The 17,892-nt window shown below is 45.8% G+C and overlaps 1 protein-coding gene across 3 annotated transcripts in view; it reads right to left on the reverse strand.

Moving 5' to 3' along the window:
- ASB13 (ankyrin repeat and SOCS box containing 13) overlaps positions 1-17,892 on the reverse strand; it is a 321,247-nt gene that overhangs the window by 72,972 nt on the left and 230,383 nt on the right. For all 3 annotated transcript variants that reach the window (XM_069629642.1, XM_069629640.1, XM_069629641.1), the window contains exon 2: positions 6,835-7,022. In XM_069629642.1, the coding sequence (XP_069485743.1) occupies positions 6,835-7,022 (188 nt within the window). The remainder of the gene's footprint in view (positions 1-6,834; positions 7,023-17,892) is intronic.

Raw genomic sequence — 17,892 nt, forward strand, 5'->3', positions numbered from 1 at the left:
GTGAGAATGCCAACTAACCAGTGAGTCTATAGAGCAACCTTATACACAATGTTGCATAGACCACTCCACTGTCATTTCGTTTTCTATAATCGGTATTATACGTATGTAGAGGTAGTTTGAGGGCTGTTTTACAGATCAGAGACAGCCAATGAAGTACTAACCCATATAACTTCTATAAGTAGATATGTTGCCCTAATCCAATCCCTCCCGTTAATAGGTTTTATGGTTTGCCATGTAGGACGATGTCATAGATGATGCATATTGGGGTAGATAATCAGGTTTGTGTGTGAGTGTCTAAGCATCAGTCTGATGTCTGCCAGATGACCCTACTAAGAATAAGAATAAAGGAATACTTTGCTATATTCTTTGAGTCTGTCTAGTTATTTGGTCTGAGATCTTTATTGATAATTCCATCTAGCTCACAAGATGCTTTAAGGTGCTAAAGCACCCCTTAGTCATCCCTCTCCCCCTTATGTTTTGCCTTCCTGGCCTGATTATTATTATTATTATGGTTTTTACTGAGCGTGGATCTAGCTTCGAGAAGCAACAGAGCCCCTTACAGAGGTATACAACAGTACAGATGCATAAAGTAGTGCTTTTCAGAGGTAACAACAGAACAGATATACACAGCGGGGAGAAGAATACAGGGGGGCACAGTGGAGGGGTACAGCTGTACCAGGTGGCGGGGAGGAGAGGGGCGGGCGTCGTCTAGCAAGTCAAGTGGTGCTATGGGTGACGTGATGGCCTAGGTGTTGAGGAGGAGAGACTCCTTGAAGAGGTGGGTCTTCAGTTATTTTCTGAATTGTAGGAGCATGGGGGCGAGTCTGATGCTGACAGGAAGGAGGTGCCATAGTCTTGGGGCGTAGCCAGAGAAGGGTTGTTTTCTGGTCCTTTCCTTTTTGCAGCGGCGGATTTCAAGTCTGCACGTGTCCTGGCTTCTGGTGGTGTGCTGTCCACCGGAGATGCAGAGTTTCTCTGCAAGGTAGCTGGATGACTAGAGTGCAACTGCCTTATAGATGATGCAGCAAGACTTGAAGGTGATTTGTGCGTGCAGTGGGAAACTGTCAACGCAGATGAGGGCCATGGTGATGTGGTCATATCTGCGTAGACCCTTGATGAGGCGTGCAACCGCGTATAGGACACTTCTCAGGGGCACAAGGGAGGACAACGAGAGGCCTTCGAGGATTGCATTGCCCCATCCAGGTGGGATAGGACCAGTGCTTGAACGGTGGATCTAACGCTGTCCGGAAGAAGGGCTTCATTTTCCACAGGAGGGAGAGGCGATACCAAGCTGTGAGTTTTTTTGCTATGTGTGCCTTGAAGGAGAGGTGTTGTAGATGTGGAACCTGAGGGATTTAGCGTGGGATGGGAGCTCGGGTGTGAAGCCCTCAGAGTTTATGGTTGATAGCCAGGTCTGTATATCTGGAAGTTTAGTGTTGTTGGTGAGGAATTCAGTCTTCAAGGGATTGAGCTTCAAGTATGCACTGGACATCCAAGCCTGGATCAGCGAGAGGCAGGTTTTGTGTCTCTGGATGTCCTCGATGGAGTCGATCTTGAGTATAGCTGTATGTCGTCGGCGTATTGGTGGATGTGGATGTTTTGTGTGGCTTGGAAGGCTCCCAGTGGCTCCATGTATAGACTGGAGAGAGGATGGAACCCTGCATGACACTGGTGATCTAGAGGAGTCCATCTGAAAAAAAACAGCTGGAGGTTGCTGAGGTAAGGCTTGAACCAGCATAGGACAAGGTTATTGATTCCCATGCGGCGATGTAGGGTGTCCATAAGCGCCTGGCGGTCTACTGTGTCGAAAGCGGCCAAGAAGTCGAGTAGAACCAGGAGGCAGGGGTGGCTGTCGTCAAGGAAGATGAGGGCGTCAACCACCTGTATGGTTGCTGTCTCAGTGCTGCATCCGAGTCTGAACCCGGATTGGTAGGTTTGGAGGAGATTGATGGTGTCTATGTGTTGCTACATTTGTGCGAGTATTGCTTTCTCGATGATCTTACCTAGGAAGGGAAGATGGGTGATGGGAGGACAGTTACCTAGGTTGTCGGGGTCTAGAGTGGGTTTCTTAAGTAGAGGGAGGATTTGTCCTGTCTTTAGGGTCAATGGGAAGGTGCCTTGAGTTAGAGAGCTGTTGATGATCTCCAGGTAGGGAAGGAGAGCTTCTGCGGGCAGGATCTTCAGGATGGATGCTGGGATTGACAGGTGGATGGGGCATAGGCCACGTGACGTAGATACACTTGCATCTGCTCACCAACAGCAAAGAAAAAGAGGCTGGAGGGCTGCTTAAGTAGGGAGAAATGGCAGCAAAATAGGAAGGCACCAACAGTTTAAAGTGATTTATAGGTGGGTGGGGCTTAGGCCCCGTGACCTAGATCCACTTGCACCTGCTCACCAACTGACCAAAGTCGCTTGACATTCTGTAAAACACTAAACTAACGTCTCCCCTCATGACTGCTGCTCCACTTATCCTTCACCACCGCCTCTTTTCAACTCCTCTCCTTGCGTATCTCCTCCTCCTACTCTTCCGCACCACTCCTCTCTCTGCCTTGCTTCACCTCTTTCACTTTGCAGCTCCTGCAGCTTCCAACTCATGCCATCTGCTTCAAAGACGCGACACCCACACTACACACAATCATTTACTACCTTTTATGGGAGGTGTGGGGTGGCCTATTGAGGGCATGCTTGTTAATTGACTTCCAGCTGGGGCTTTGGCTATGGCAAGTTCCAGCATTGGCTGTTTGATGCCAGGACTGTGGATCTCCCAGCTGCAGCTCTTATTGGTTGCACTAGTATGGGTCCAATGGCCCAAGCCTTTGTTTAGGCTGGTCACCATCTGAAAACTATTCAGCAGTGGATGCATCCTGGTGACTCACACTCTTGAGCACAAGTGGTAGACATGCTGCAGAATTCCTATCTGGTGAGAGCTTTGCAAGGACTCCCATTTCAGCTTTGCAGGCTGCCGCACTCAAGAGCAGGATACAGGAAAGGTGCATTTCTACAATCTTGTTGATGTTTGCATGTTTTGAGTTGCAGGGGTGTGTGGGAGCAGACCCAGGGGGTGAAGTCACCCATGGTCCACTTGGTAGGCACACAGTTCTTGGTACACAATGCTCAGTTTCCTTGGACACTAGGACTGGGGGAGCAGATCTATTAAAGGGTTCACTAGCATTACCAGGAACTTCTGGTGCACAGTCAAAGACCTCAATTAAGGCTGGCAAAGTGGAGTCTGAAGGTGGGGCAAAGACAAATAAATGCCAGAGATGGACTGGGGAGACAGAGAACCCTACCGTGCACATCTTCCAGAGTCTTCAGGCAGCAGGTGGTGGTACTTTGCCCCCATGGCTCATCCAGGCTAAGGCATGGGACTTTGACTTTGTCAGAGGTGAAAGGGGTTCCATGTAAGGTATTAAGAGGAATGGTGATAGGATGGAGACTTGGGAGACTGTATATGATTGGATGCCGTAAAGATACAAAGATTGTCATCTGGGCTAGCTAGTACCTGTCTGATCGGAAGGAGACAATCCAGCTGAGCATGCAGTCTGTGAAAATCATCTATACAATGAGAACCGCAAGGAGGATAAGGTCAGGAGACTTTCTGAATAATGCAGAGAAGGCAAGAAGAACTAGCTGAGATGTGTCCTCTTTGTCCACTATATGCAACGCATCCATCATCAATAGCCTGTAGGGTTGATGCCTCAATGCTACATCTCGGTATAAACTCAGATTGGTGGTCTTGTAATATAACCCATGGCCTATTGTGTAGATGCCAGGGTTTATGATTTCTTCAATGACGTTTCCCAGGAAGAGAATGTTGATGACTGGGTGATAGTTTGTTTGGCCACCCGGTTCTACATCTGTTTATTTGAGAAGCAGGCATATTAAGCCCAGTTTGAGAGATGAAGGGAATGTCCTTTGTGAGATGGAAACATTAAAGGGGATGTTCTCTGAAAAATGTTAACCTTTAATAATACTTGCCTTAATTAAAAATATATATTGACATTTATTTTTTAAGTTCCTATGAAAAATAAGTTGCAATTGGGACTCCAAGTACTGCTTTTAAAGAACTTGGAGGCATCCATTTTGTATGCAGAAAAAGTATTATCGGTTTCTTTAATTCAATGCACTCACAGCACTGTAAAAGCAGCCAAGGAAAAAGACCACCAAGTCCCCTTAAAAGGGGCTAGTGTAGTCTAAATCTGTGGCTGTGAAATGGAAATGGCAGTGCTCTTTGCTGTGTTGTTGTACAGCATGGCAAGGAGAATTGTGAAAGCAGCTAAGGAAATAAACCACTCTAGTTCTGAACTCGTGTCAAAGCGGCACAACTGTGGAACTCCCTTCCAACTGATCTAAGGGAAGATCTCCCCTACCAGCAATTCAGATCCAAACGTGTCCAAAGGCTAAAAGACCACGATGTGTAACCCAAGCTCACGACATTTGGGATCTTATGTATATTCTGTATATTTGTTCGGTTCTATTAAAAGTAATTCCTGCATATTTTGTAAATCTACTGTACATAATTTCATGATTCGTTGACACTACATTTCTACAGCATTGTAACAATTGGCTGTATTTCATGATTATCTGCAACATGTAACCTAAATTGAACAACCGTCTTTTTGCCTTCGCGTCCGTATACCCTTGGGTCTGGTTGCGCAATATAAATAAACAAACAAACAAGTGGTCTATTTCGTTAGCTGCTTTTGCAGCAATCTTTACCATGCTGTACAACAACACGGCAAAGAGCACTGCGATTACTAGGGACTCCTGTGGTCCAGTGATGAAAGGTTAGGAGTCCCTACCTGTTTTTTCCAGGGCTTCAGATATCGTTTTAAAAAACAAAATTTGAGGCATCCTGAAAAAAAGACTAGCTGGTAATGGAACCCGGGTCACATTGTTTAAAGGGCTTACCCTTCCCCACTGGGCCAAAGGAGTCAGTTTCCAAGAGCAAGGCAATAAACAGGACGTGTTTGCCTCATTCACAGGGACAGGCAGTCCTATTAATACCATCAGATGTTGCTGAAAAGTGTTTGTTTGCTGTATTGGATAGGTAATTCATAGGTCCCCCTGTCCTGGGAACGTGTGTTTTAATTCTCTGTTCTCCGGCAGTAACAAGTTCAAGCTCCCATATGACGTACAGACCTGAATGTACCCATAGATTTCCTCAATCGTGCGCATTGATGAATAAGGAGCCAAAAAAAGGGAAAAGGGGTGAGTTAAGAGTATTGAGAGGGAGGTGCACATTGGAGCGTGGGAGCGCAGCAAAGGAGATAGCAAAGAGGAGGAAAGAAGATTAGGAGGGGGCTCACGGTGGAGGGGAAAAGAAAAAGTGGATACCAAGATGAGAAGGGACTGAAGGGGGAGGCGGAAGAAGGAACGGTAAGTAAGCCACCCTAAAGAACCAGGGCACTTAAGAGGTTTCTAGCCTGGTGGAAAATCCAACCATGAATCTAGCACAGGCACAGGTCCAAAGGATCAAGCAGAGGGAAAGCAGTGACAGTTTCCTGGAGTCCAGGGGGCAGCTGATTTTCCAGGACCAACCCACTGCAGATCCCCTGTGCAAGCCTGTCTCAACTTGGCCTCTCTGATACTGTGGATTCTCTACTACTCCTCCCTCCTTTGGCACCAACCTCGCTCTCCTGCTGAAAAGCCACTCTGCAATCCACCCTAACACCTTCCAAGGGAGTGTGATTCTGCCTTCTTTAATACAGGTGCTGATTAGTTAACTGTGAAATAAAGGTGCTTATTTCTTTATGTTGCCCTCATTCCTACATGCATGTTGTTGTCCTTTGCCACCTGGTCCCAAAATCGGACCATGAATCCGATGTACTGCTACCCAAGAGGCACATTTCTGAACGGGGCAGGACAAGGCAGGTCCCCCAGCTGGCCCCCGTCAGCTTGGCTCATATGACCTATGTCAGGGATTTGTACACCACAATGAAGGGGAGCAGAAACGTGCCCCTGCCTTGTAGGTAAGACACACTTGATGAGGTCCTGTAATTCTCCTGCACATCAAATGACACGCACTTTTCAAATTGGACCAATTGGACAGCACAGCCATCCCAGTCCTTCTGACTTGCCTGATGAGCAGCAACCAAGGACAACAGACATGCACATCAATCAACCGCCGCTACTTGAAAGACTTTCTCCACACAAGCCCTGGGGGTGAGCCTATGTGCACTGGCAGAGGGCCATGGCAAGAACTGATGTGGACTATCTCCTTACCCCATTCCTCCAGAGCATGAACACTTATGCCGTCCAGCGTTCAACATAACACTGGGCAAGTATGAAATCACCTATCCCTTGCTACTCACCGGAGCTTGAGGGCGGAAAAATCGGAAGAGAAGGTCTGGCGCAAAAGCAAATCTCCTTCCAATCTGGCTGTACTCCAAAAAGTACACAGCATCAGGTGAAGCCTTAGTGCAGCTCTTCACATAAGCCAACTGCACTTCTCCTCTGTTGGCATGAAGCCAGTAGGTTTATCAGAAGGCTCCGAACGGGCGACCAGGAGCGGCAAACAGGCGGCGGCAGTAGAGCAGACACATTGCCAATGATCCTGCACATAGCATAGCCTCTTTGCAGGTCTTTATCAAGCGTTTCCTCCCAGAATCAAGGCACAAGCAGGAGTAATGGGCATGCACACGTTTACTGTGGATCCCCCTACATAATATCTTGAGTTGTTTTATTTGTGCAAACCATAGCATATGGCGCAAGAGAAGGGAATGTTTGGAGCACGGTAATCATTTTCTTTTTAATCATTTGTAAAACTATTTAAAACAAATCAATGTAAAAGATTAAACTAAAATGTGTTTGCTCGCACCTTGCACTACCCACCTGTGCCCCGGCTGCAATGAGTAGCTGTGCGCACCGTGTCTGTCCCTGCAGACATGCCTCATGTAAAGGGGTTATCGAGTCCACTGTGACCAGGTTCACGCAGGCTCCACTGTCGATCAACTCCTGAAGCTGAAGACTTTGACCCGCTCTGGCAGCTTCATGGACTGGTGTCCTCTCAGCCCATGAACCTATGATGAAGAACAAAGGCAGAACATTGAAGGACCCTGAGCAACGTCAAGACTTTAGGCTTCATGAGAGACGCACTGCAAATTGCTGCACAATCCACAGGTTTTAGATCCTAAAACACGCATCCAATATTTCAGTCTATGGTGGTTGGTTGGTTTGATGTGATGTAACAAACTCTAAGGGTACATTATACAAAAATGACAGGGTATAACTGTAATACAGAGCAAAAACATCTTGAAATGAAATAGTCTCAGGTTTTGCTGCAACTACAGAAGTGGACAACGAGGTTGCAATCCTGGACTTGGATTTGTCCTCGACACCTCCAATCAACTTGGTGGCAAGATTCTCCTTTCATATGCTGGAGGCCCCAACATGTATTTTACCCATTTCGAGCTTCGCTTATAGAATTCTGACTACCTTGGCACTTACGCCATCCCATCTTAATAATGCCAATAGCCTCTCCCCAGATGCTCGGCTATAGAGGCTATGCAAACCCCAATCCTGGCAGAACACGTTCTTTATGTACAAGCCTACTGTACCCCACGTTCTTTACGTGTACAAACCTACTGTACCCCAATCCTGGCAGAACACGTTCTTTATGTACAAGCCTACTGTACCCCACGTTCTTTACGTGTACAAACCTACTGTACCCCAATCCTGGCAGAACACGTTCTTTACGTGTACAAGCCTACTGTACCCCAATCCTGGCAGAACACATTCTTTACATGTACAAACCTACTGTACCCCAATCCTGGCAGAACACGTTCTTTACATGTACAAGCTTACAGTACCCCAATCCTGGTAGAACACGTTCTTTACGTGTACAAGCCTACTGTACCCCAATCCTGGCAGAACACGTTCTTTACATGTACAAACCTACTGTACCCCAATCCTAGCAGAACACGTTCTTTACCTGTATAAGCCTACAGTACTCCAATCCTGGCAGAACGTGTTCTTTACATGTACAAACCTACTGTACCCCAATCCTAGCAGAACACATTCTTTACCTGTACAAGCCTACAGTACTCCAATCCTGGCAGAACGTGTTCTTTACATGTACAAACCTACTGTACCCCAATCCTAGCAGAACACGGTCTTTACCTGTACAAGCCTACAGTACTCCAATCCTGGCAGAACACGTTCTTTACATGTACAAGCCTACAGTACTCCAATCCTGGCAGAACGTGTTCTTTACATGTACAAACCTACTGTACCCCAAATCCTAGCAGAACACGTTCTTTACCTGTACAAGCCTACAGTACTCCAATCCTGGCAGAACATGTTCTTTACATGTACAAGCCTACAGTACTCCAATCCTGGCAGAACGTGTTCTTTACATGTACAAACCTACTGTACCCCAATCCTAGCAGAACACGTTCTTTACCTGTACAAGCCTACAGTACTCCAATCCTGGCAGAACGTGTTCTTTACATGTACAAACCTACTGTACCCCAATCCTGGCAGAACACGTTCTTTACATGTACAAACCTACTGTACCCCAATCCTAGCAGAACACGTTCTTTACCTGTATAAGCCTAAAGTACTCCAATCCTGGCAGAATGTGTTCTTTACATGTACAAAGCTACTGTACCCCAATCCTAGCAGAACACGTTCTTTACGTGTACAAGCCTACTGTACCCCAATCCTGGCAGAACACGTTCTTTACATGTACAAACCTACTGTACCCCAATCCTAGCAGAACACGTTCTTTACCTGTATAAGCCTACAGTACTCCAATCCTGGCAGAACGTGTTCTTTACATGTACAAACCTACTGTACCCCAATCCTAGCAGAACACGTTCTTTACCTGTATAAGCCTACAGTACTCCAATCCTGGCAGAACGTGTTCTTTACATGTACAAACCTACTGTACCCCAATCCTAGCAGAACACATTCTTTACCTGTACAAGCCTACAGTACTCCAATCCTGGCAGAACGTGTTCTTTACATGTACAAACCTACTGTACCCCAATCCTAGCAGAACACGGTCTTACCTGTACAAGCCTACAGTACTCCAATCCTGGCAGAACACGTTCTTTACATGTACAAGCCTACAGTACTCCAATCCTGGCAGAACGTGTTCTTTACATGTACAAACCTACTGTACCCCAATCCTAGCAGAACACGTTCTTTACCTGTACAAGCCTACAGTAATCCAATCCTGGCAGAACACGTTCTTTACATGTACAAGCCTACAGTACTCCAATCCTGGCAGAACATGTTCTTTACATGTACAAACCTACTGTACCCCAATCCTAGCAGAACACGTTCTTTACCTGTACAAGCCTACAGTACTCCAATCCTGGCAGAACGTGTTCTTTACATGTACAAACCTACTGTACCCCAATCCTGGCAGAACACGTTCTTTACCTGTACAAGCCTACAGTACTCCAATCCTGGCAGAACACGTTCTTTACATGTACAAGCCTACAGTACTCCAATCCTGGCAGAACGTGTTCTTTACCTGTACAAGCCTACAGTACTCCAATCCTGGCAGAACACGTTCTTTACATGTACAAGCCTACTGTACCCCAATCCTAGCAGAACGTGCTCTTTACCTGTACAAGCCTACAGTACTCCAATCCTGGCAGAACACGTTCTTTACATGTACAAGCCTACTGTACCCCAATCCTGGCAGAACACGTTCTTTACATGTACAAACCTACTGTACCCCAATCCTAGCAGAACACGTTCTTTACCTGTATAAGCCTAAAGTACTCCAATCCTGGCAGAATGTGTTCTTTACATGTACAAAGCTACTGTACCCCAATCCTAGCAGAACACGTTCTTTACGTGTACAAGCCTACAGTACTCCAATCCTGGCAGAACGTGTTCTTTACATGTACAAACCTACTGTACCCCAATCCTAGCAGAACACATTCTTTACCTGTACAAGCCTACAGTACTCCAATCCTGGCAGAACATGTTCTTTACCTGTACAAGCCTACAGTACTCCAATCCTGGCAGAACGTGTTCTTTACATGTACAAACCTACTGTACCCCAATCCTAGCAGAACACGTTCTTTACCTGTACAAGCCTACAGTACCCCAATCCTAGCAGAACGTGTTCTTTACCTGTACAAGCCTACAGTACTCCAATCCTGGCAGAACACGTTCTTTACCTGTACAAGCCTACAGTACTCCGATCCTGGCAGAACACGTTATCTACATGTACAAGCCTACTGTACCCCAATCCTAGCAGAACGTGTTCTTTACCTGTACAAGCCTACAGTACTCCAATCCTAGCAGAACACGTTCTTTACCTGTACAAGCCTAATGTACCCCAATCCTAGCAGAACACGTTCTTTACCTGTACAAGCCTACTGTACTCCAATCCTAGCAGAACACGTTCTTTACCTGTACAAGCCTAATGTACCCCAATCCTAGCAGAACACGTTCTTTACCTGTACAAGCCTACTGTACTCCAATCCTAGCAGAACACGTTCTTTACCTGTACAAGCCTAATGTACTCCAATCCTGGCAGAACACGTTCTTTACGTGTACACGCCTACTGTACCCCAATCCTAGCAGAACGTGTTCTTTACCTGTACAAGCCTACAGTACTCCAATCCTGGCAGAACACGTTCTTTACGTGTACAAGCCTACTGTACCCCAATCCTAGCAGAACGTGTTCTTTACATGTACAAACCTACTGTACCACAATCCTAGCAGAACACGTTCTTTACCTGTACAAGCCTACAGTACTCCAATCCTGGCAGAACGTGTTCTTTACCTGTACAAGCCTACAGTACCCCAATCCTGGCAGAACGTGTTCTTTACCTGTACAAGCCTACAGTACTCCAATCCTGGCAGAACACGTTCTTTACCTGTACAAGCCTACAGTACTCCAATCCTGGCAGAACACGTTCTTTACCTGTACAAGCCTACTGTACTCCAATCCTAGCAGAACACGTTCTTTACCTGTACAAGCCTACTGTACTCCAATCCTAGCAGAACACGTTCTTTACCTGTACAAGCCTACTGTACTCCAATCCTAGCAGAACACGTTCTTTACCTGTACAAGCCTACTGTACTCCAATCCTAGCAGAACACGTTCTTTACCTGTACAAGCCTACTGTACTCCAATCCTGGCAGAACACGTTCTTTACCTGTACAAGCCTACTGTACTCCAATCCTGGCAGAACACGTTCTTTACCTGTACAAGCCTACTGTACTCCAATCCTGGCAGAACACGTTCTTTACCTGTACAAGCCTACAGTACTCCAATCCTGGCAGAACACGTTCTTTACCTGTACAAGCCTACTGTACCCCAATCCTGGCAGAACACGTTCTTTACCTGTACAAGCCTACTGTACCCCAATCCTGGCAGAACACGTTCTTTACCTGTACAAGCCTACTGTACCCCAATCCTAGCAGAACAAGTTCTTTACCTGTACAAGCCTACAGTACTCCAATCCTGGCAGAACACGTTCTTTACATGTACAAGCCTACTGTACCCCAATCCTGGCAGAACACGTTCTTTACATGTACAAACCTACTGTACCCCAATCCTAGCAGAACACGTTCTTTACCTGTACAAGCCTACAGTACTCCAATCCTGGCAGAACGTGTTCTTTACATGTACAAACCTACTGTACCCCAATCCTGGCAGAACACGTTCTTTACATGTACAAACCTACTGTACCCCAATCCTAGAAGAACACGTTCTTTACCTGTATAAGCCTAAAGTACTCCAATCCTGGCAGAATGTGTTCTTTACATGTACAAAGCTACTGTACCCCAATCCTAGCAGAACACGTTCTTTACGTGTACAAGCCTACTGTACCCCAATCCTGGCAGAACACGTTCTTTACATGTACAAACCTACTGTACCCCAATCCTAGCAGAACACGTTCTTTACCTGTATAAGCCTACAGTACTCCAATCCTGGCAGAACGTGTTCTTTACATGTACAAACCTACTGTACCCCAATCCTAGCAGAACACATTCTTTACCTGTACAAGCCTACAGTACTCCAATCCTGGCAGAACGTGTTCTTTACATGTACAAACCTACTGTACCCCAATCCTAGCAGAACACGTTCTTTACCTGTACAAGCCTACAGTACTCCAATCCTGGCAGAACATGTTCTTTACCTGTACAAGCCTACAGTACTCCAATCCTGGCAGAACACGTTCTTTACATGTACAAGCCTACTGTACCCCAATCCTAGCAGAACGTGTTCTTTACCTGTACAAGCCTACAGTACTCCAATCCTGGCAGAACGTGTTCTTTACATGTACAAACCTACTGTACCCCAATCCTAGCAGAACACGTTCTTTACCTGTACAAGCCTACAGTACTCCAATCCTGGCAGAACACGTTCTTTACATGTACAAGCCTACTGTACCCCAATCCTAGCAGAACGTGTTCTTTACCTGTACAAGCCTACAGTACTCCAATCCTGGCAGAACACGTTCTTTACCTGTACAAGCCTACAGTACTCCAATCCTGGCAGAACACGTTCTTTACATGTACAAGCCTACTGTACCCCAATCCTAGCAGAACGTGTTCTTTACCTGTACAAGCCTACAGTACTCCAATCCTGGCAGAACGTGTTCTTTACCTGTACAAGCCTACAGTACTCCAATCCTGGCAGAACACGTTCTTTACATGTACAAGCCTACTGTACCCCAATCCTAGCAGAACGTGTTCTTTACCTGTACAAGCCTACTGTACCCCAATCCTAGCAGAACGAGTTCTTTACCTGTACAAGCCTACAGTACTCCAATCCTAGCAGAACGTGTTCTTTACCTGTACAAGCCTACAGTACTCCAATCCTGGCAGAACGTGTTCTTTACCTGTACAAGCCTACAGTACTCCAATCCTGGCAGAACACGTTCTTTACATGTACAAGCCTACTGTACCCCAATCCTAGCAGAACGTGTTCTTTACCTGTACAAGCCTAAAGGACTCCAATCCTGGCAGAACGTGTTCTTTACCTGTACAAGCCTACAGTACTCCGATCCTGGCAGAACACGTTATCTACATGTACAAGCCTACTGTACCCCAATCCTAGCAGAACGTGTTCTTTACCTGTACAAGCCTACAGTACTCCAATCCTAGCAGAACACGTTCTTTACCTGTACAAGCCTAATGTACCCCAATCCTAGCAGAACACGTTCTTTACCTGTACAAGCCTACTGTACTCCAATCCTAGCAGAACACGTTCTTTACCTGTACAAGCCTAATGTACCCCAATCCTAGCAGAACACGTTCTTTACCTGTACAAGCCTACTGTACTCCAATCCTAGCAGAACACGTTCTTTACCTGTACAAGCCTAATGTACCCCAATCCTGGCAGAACACGTTCTTTACCTGTACAAGCCTACTGTACTCCAATCCTAGCAGAACACGTTCTTTACCTGTACAAGCCTACAGTACTCCAATCCTGGCAGAACACGTTCTCTACCTGTACAAGCCTAATGTACCCCAATCCTAGCAGAACGTGTTCTTTACCTGTACAAGCCTACAGTACTCCAATCCTGGCAGAACACGTTCTTTACGTGTACAAGCCTACTGTACCCCAATCCTAGCAGAACGTGTTCTTTACCTGTACAAGCCTACAGTACTCCAATCCTGGCAGAACACGTTCTTTACGTGTACAAGCCTACTGTACCCCAATCCTAGCAGAACGTGTTCTTTACCTGTACAAGCCTACAGTACCCCAATCCTAGCAGAACGTGTTCTTTACCTGTACAAGCCTACAGTACCCCAATCCTGGCAGAACGTGTTCTTTACCTGTACAAGCCTACAGTACTCCAATCCTGGCAGAACGTGTTCTTTACCTGTACAAGCCTACAGTACTCCAATCCTGGCAGAACACGTTCTTTACCTGTACAAGCCTACTGTACTCCAATCCTGGCAGAACACGTTCTTTACCTGTACAAGCCTACTGTACTCCAATCCTAGCAGAACACGTTCTTTACCTGTACAAGCCTACTGTACTCCAATCCTAGCAGAACACGTTCTTTACCTGTACAAGCCTACTGTACTCCAATCCTGGCAGAACACGTTCTTTACCTGTACAAACCTACTGTACCCCAATCCTGGCAGAACACGTTCTTTACCTGTACAAGCCTACAGTACTCCAATCCTGGCAGAACACGTTCTTTACCTGTACAAGCCTACAGTACTCCAATCCTGGCAGAACACGTTCTTTACCTGTACAAGCCTACAGTACTCCAATCCTGGCAGAACGTGTTCTTTACCTGTACAAGCCTACTGTACCCCAATCCTGGCAGAACGTGTTCTTTACCTGTACAAGCCTACAGTACTCCAATCCTGGCAGAACGTGTTCTTTACCTGTACAAGCCTACAGTACTCCAATCCTGGCAGAACGTGTTCTTTACCTGTACAAGCCTACAGTACTCCAATCCTGGCAGAACACGTTCTTTACCTGTACAAGCCTACAGTACCCCAATCCTAGCAGAACGTGTTCTTTACCTGTACAAGCCTACAGTACTCCAATCCTAGCAGAACACGTTCTTTACCTGTACAAGCCTAATGTACCCCAATCCTAGCAGAACACGTTCTTTACCTGTACAAGCCTACAGTACTCCAATCCTGGCAGAACACGTTCTTTACCTGTACAAGCCTACAGTACTCCAATCCTAGCAGAACACGTTCTTTACCTGTACAAGCCTACAGTACTCCAATCCTGGCAGAACACATGCTACGTTAAGAAAATACTTACTGCATGATTCACATTTGTGTGATCACATTGTTGCGACTAGATGTTTTACTTGCATTTTTAGTGCAATATTGTAACTGCAAGAACACGTGATTGAAAGGCTGGAGTTACATATGACATGTTGTAGTAATTAGTTATTGAAATGGGACAGGTGTGCTATGGATAATCGTGGTGAAGTCCTTTCCATACCCCACTCTGGCAGAAACCCCTTGAAATCATCCAAGTAGGGAGGCTGACAGATCCACATGTTGGTGTCCCTCCGTGTGTGCACAAGTGCTAGGCTTTAGCGGATAGAGGGTGCCATCAGACGCTTCTTCTAAGGGATCATTCCTGGTGCACTGTGAATCCGGCAGATCACAACCACTAGAACTTAAAAGAAAAAATCTAAAAACATAACTATGAAAGTGACGTTGGCCAAGGACAAACTCTGCAACACACATCCAACCCACACACTGAAACAATATTACATATGCCACAAAAAGTCAGCAACTATAGAAAAGCTGCACACATGGGCACATTGTGATGAAATCACTGCTGCTCTGCAGAAGTACAGGCAGAGGAGTGTTGTATAAAACTCATATTCAGATCCACACTACTACTAAACCAGTAGCGATCCCCACTCAAAGTTGAAACAGCCTCAGCCCGACAGACATGCCTCCTTCATCTCTAGTGGTAATGTGGGCAAGGGCTGGCTATACTGTTCAGGTGGGGTGTGAGCTAGCAAGGAAGCATCTGGGATACCAAAATAAAAGAATATACTACCAAATTTCTATACAAAAAATTGGAAACTTTAAATACATATAAAATACACACGGCCAATAAAAGCACTAATAACCCGTCCCTGTAAAAGAAGATACAAAATATGCTAACTTTAAGGTGAAGTTGGCCCCCTGGGTCTGAAGAAAAGGTATTTGTAAGTAGTCGGGCGTATTCTGATGAATAGCAGCCAAGGTGGAGAGTTTTGTAGACTTATTCAAAAATGGACTAGATTGGCCACAAATCCTCAAGATAGCCCCTGAGCAATGACAAATACTTTTAGAGAATAAAAACCGCTTAAGCTGAGTTTTTGCAATGTCTGTATTTGTGACCCATGCTATTGTGTGCTTACAGTTTGAACAAGACCAGTGCAGGAACTGGAAAAACGCAGTAAATTCCCAGGGCCCATATTGAAGAATTGTGGCCAATGTCTCATAAAACATTGAAAGAAGATAGAACTGGACCAGAGCTCTTCAACATTGAGGCCTAGTTTTGTACTGAGATAGAACAAGTATGTCAGGCCTGAGGACGAAGAAACCCGGGTTCATCCTCAGACTCATTCTGTAAATTGTCCAATAGATGTTTGCACTGTGAATCTAGAATTCACACACCTATACAAGGCAGCATATGCCAAAGCCTTCTTTATTTGATCATTCAAAGCCTGCACTAAAAGCTTCTGAGGCTCTCCTCTGGGCTTGTAGAAGATCGACAGTGCCCCTTCAATTCACTAAAATTATAGAAGACTTTTAGTTAGCTAGGAGCAAGCCCCTCATATTCCACAGTCTCCTCTGGAGGGGCCTCACCCTTTTGGAAGCACGTTTGCCCTCATCACTACATGATGATCGTTCTTTATTCAAGCTCAACTATAGTGAGGCTTTTGAATGCACAGACAGGCCTGTAAATTGTCAGAAAATACACTATGCTTGTTTTATGCTCCGGCTTCTAAGGTTGCCAGGATATGAAAGGCCCGGGGCATTCGTTTTGCGGGCAGTCTGCATGGCCTGTACCCAAGGCGCACACAGCCTTACAAACGAGAGGAGAGGCTCTGCACAGACTACCGCTTTCCAGAAAGGAGCACCTACACCCCTGCTTCAAAATCAACACGTCAAAAACACTAGATATTCTCCCCATCACAGGATTAAAGGAGCAGCGCTGTGAGCTCTCAACTCCTATGGTAGACCAGGCTGTAGCCTCCTGGGACATGGGTTTTAGCTACACAGGGGCCCCAGCCTAATTCACAATAGAGATAGTGCAGTGCCAACATCAGGCCACCCACACGGAGCTGCCTACCTCCCTGCTCCCCATTTCCTATCGGGGAGTGGCATCTGGTCACCATCGCCTGATTCTAAGGTCAACAGCAGCCCTGGCATTATATTTAAAAAAAAGGCATAAAATAAATACACACGAAATGTGGGCCGCAGTTCCACACCGGGCGTTTTAGTTACTGCCAGAACACAGAAAAAATTAGGAATTGTGGCTAGGAGAAGGCACACAAATACCGACACTGCAAAAACGCAGTGCTAAGGGGCTCTTTTGAGGAACTGCGGACAATTTTGAGCCGTTTCTATTTTTGGTCCACGTAAATCTGTGGTCAGAAAATTGGCCCAAGATCTGTCGCAATCTGTCAAAATTCCCAGTGACTATTGATAAATACTTTTGTAGGCCTATAGAACCCATTTGATATCGATTTTGCACTGTCTGTGCAAGAGGTCCAGACTCAACGAAGAAATGGGAGGGCTGACTTTTGCAATAAAGAAATGTTCAGTGTCCTACTGGTATTCTGGGCATCCTTGATAGTCCTGGGCCATCCTGAAATGGAGGAATAGATATTTCTCCTCCTTTCTCCCTTTTGAAACACAGGGAGACCTCTCCTCTCCACTCCCGCCCACCACACCAATGAGTGGGGGCAGGGCCCACACAGCTGACCCTAATCCAGTTGTATGGCTAATACCCCTCTGGAGCATCCTTCCCACCCCAAATCACCTCTCACTGTTGCTGCTACCAAGTCACCACCGGGAGGGGGGGGGGGGGAAAAGTGCTTTCTGGTTTTAACCAAAGAGACACTTTTTCCTCGCAGTGGTGTATCCAACCGGAAAGCTTGCATACAAAGCAGCCATTTGCTCCATATGTCAGACCATTTTGCAAACAAGCACTGTGGATGAGTACACATTTGTGACGTATTGTAAACTCACCCACATTGTTCCACCTCTACCAAGGTCAAACATAAATAAAGAAATTCAAAATCACAACGAAACATGCATAGTAGTGGAGAAGCAACATTGCCGTGATTCAGCAAAATGCATTGACAAAGAATAGGGCAACACAAACAAATATTAAACGATATAAACCACATGGAAAATGATACCTAAAAAACATATCTGACAAAATGATACCTGACTCAACAAGACAAATCTTCCTCGACC

This window comes from Ambystoma mexicanum, chromosome 12, assembly GCF_040938575.1.
Source record: "Ambystoma mexicanum isolate Mex_15411 chromosome 12, UKY_AmexF1_1, whole genome shotgun sequence".
Taxonomy (NCBI): domain Eukaryota; kingdom Metazoa; phylum Chordata; class Amphibia; order Caudata; family Ambystomatidae; genus Ambystoma; species Ambystoma mexicanum.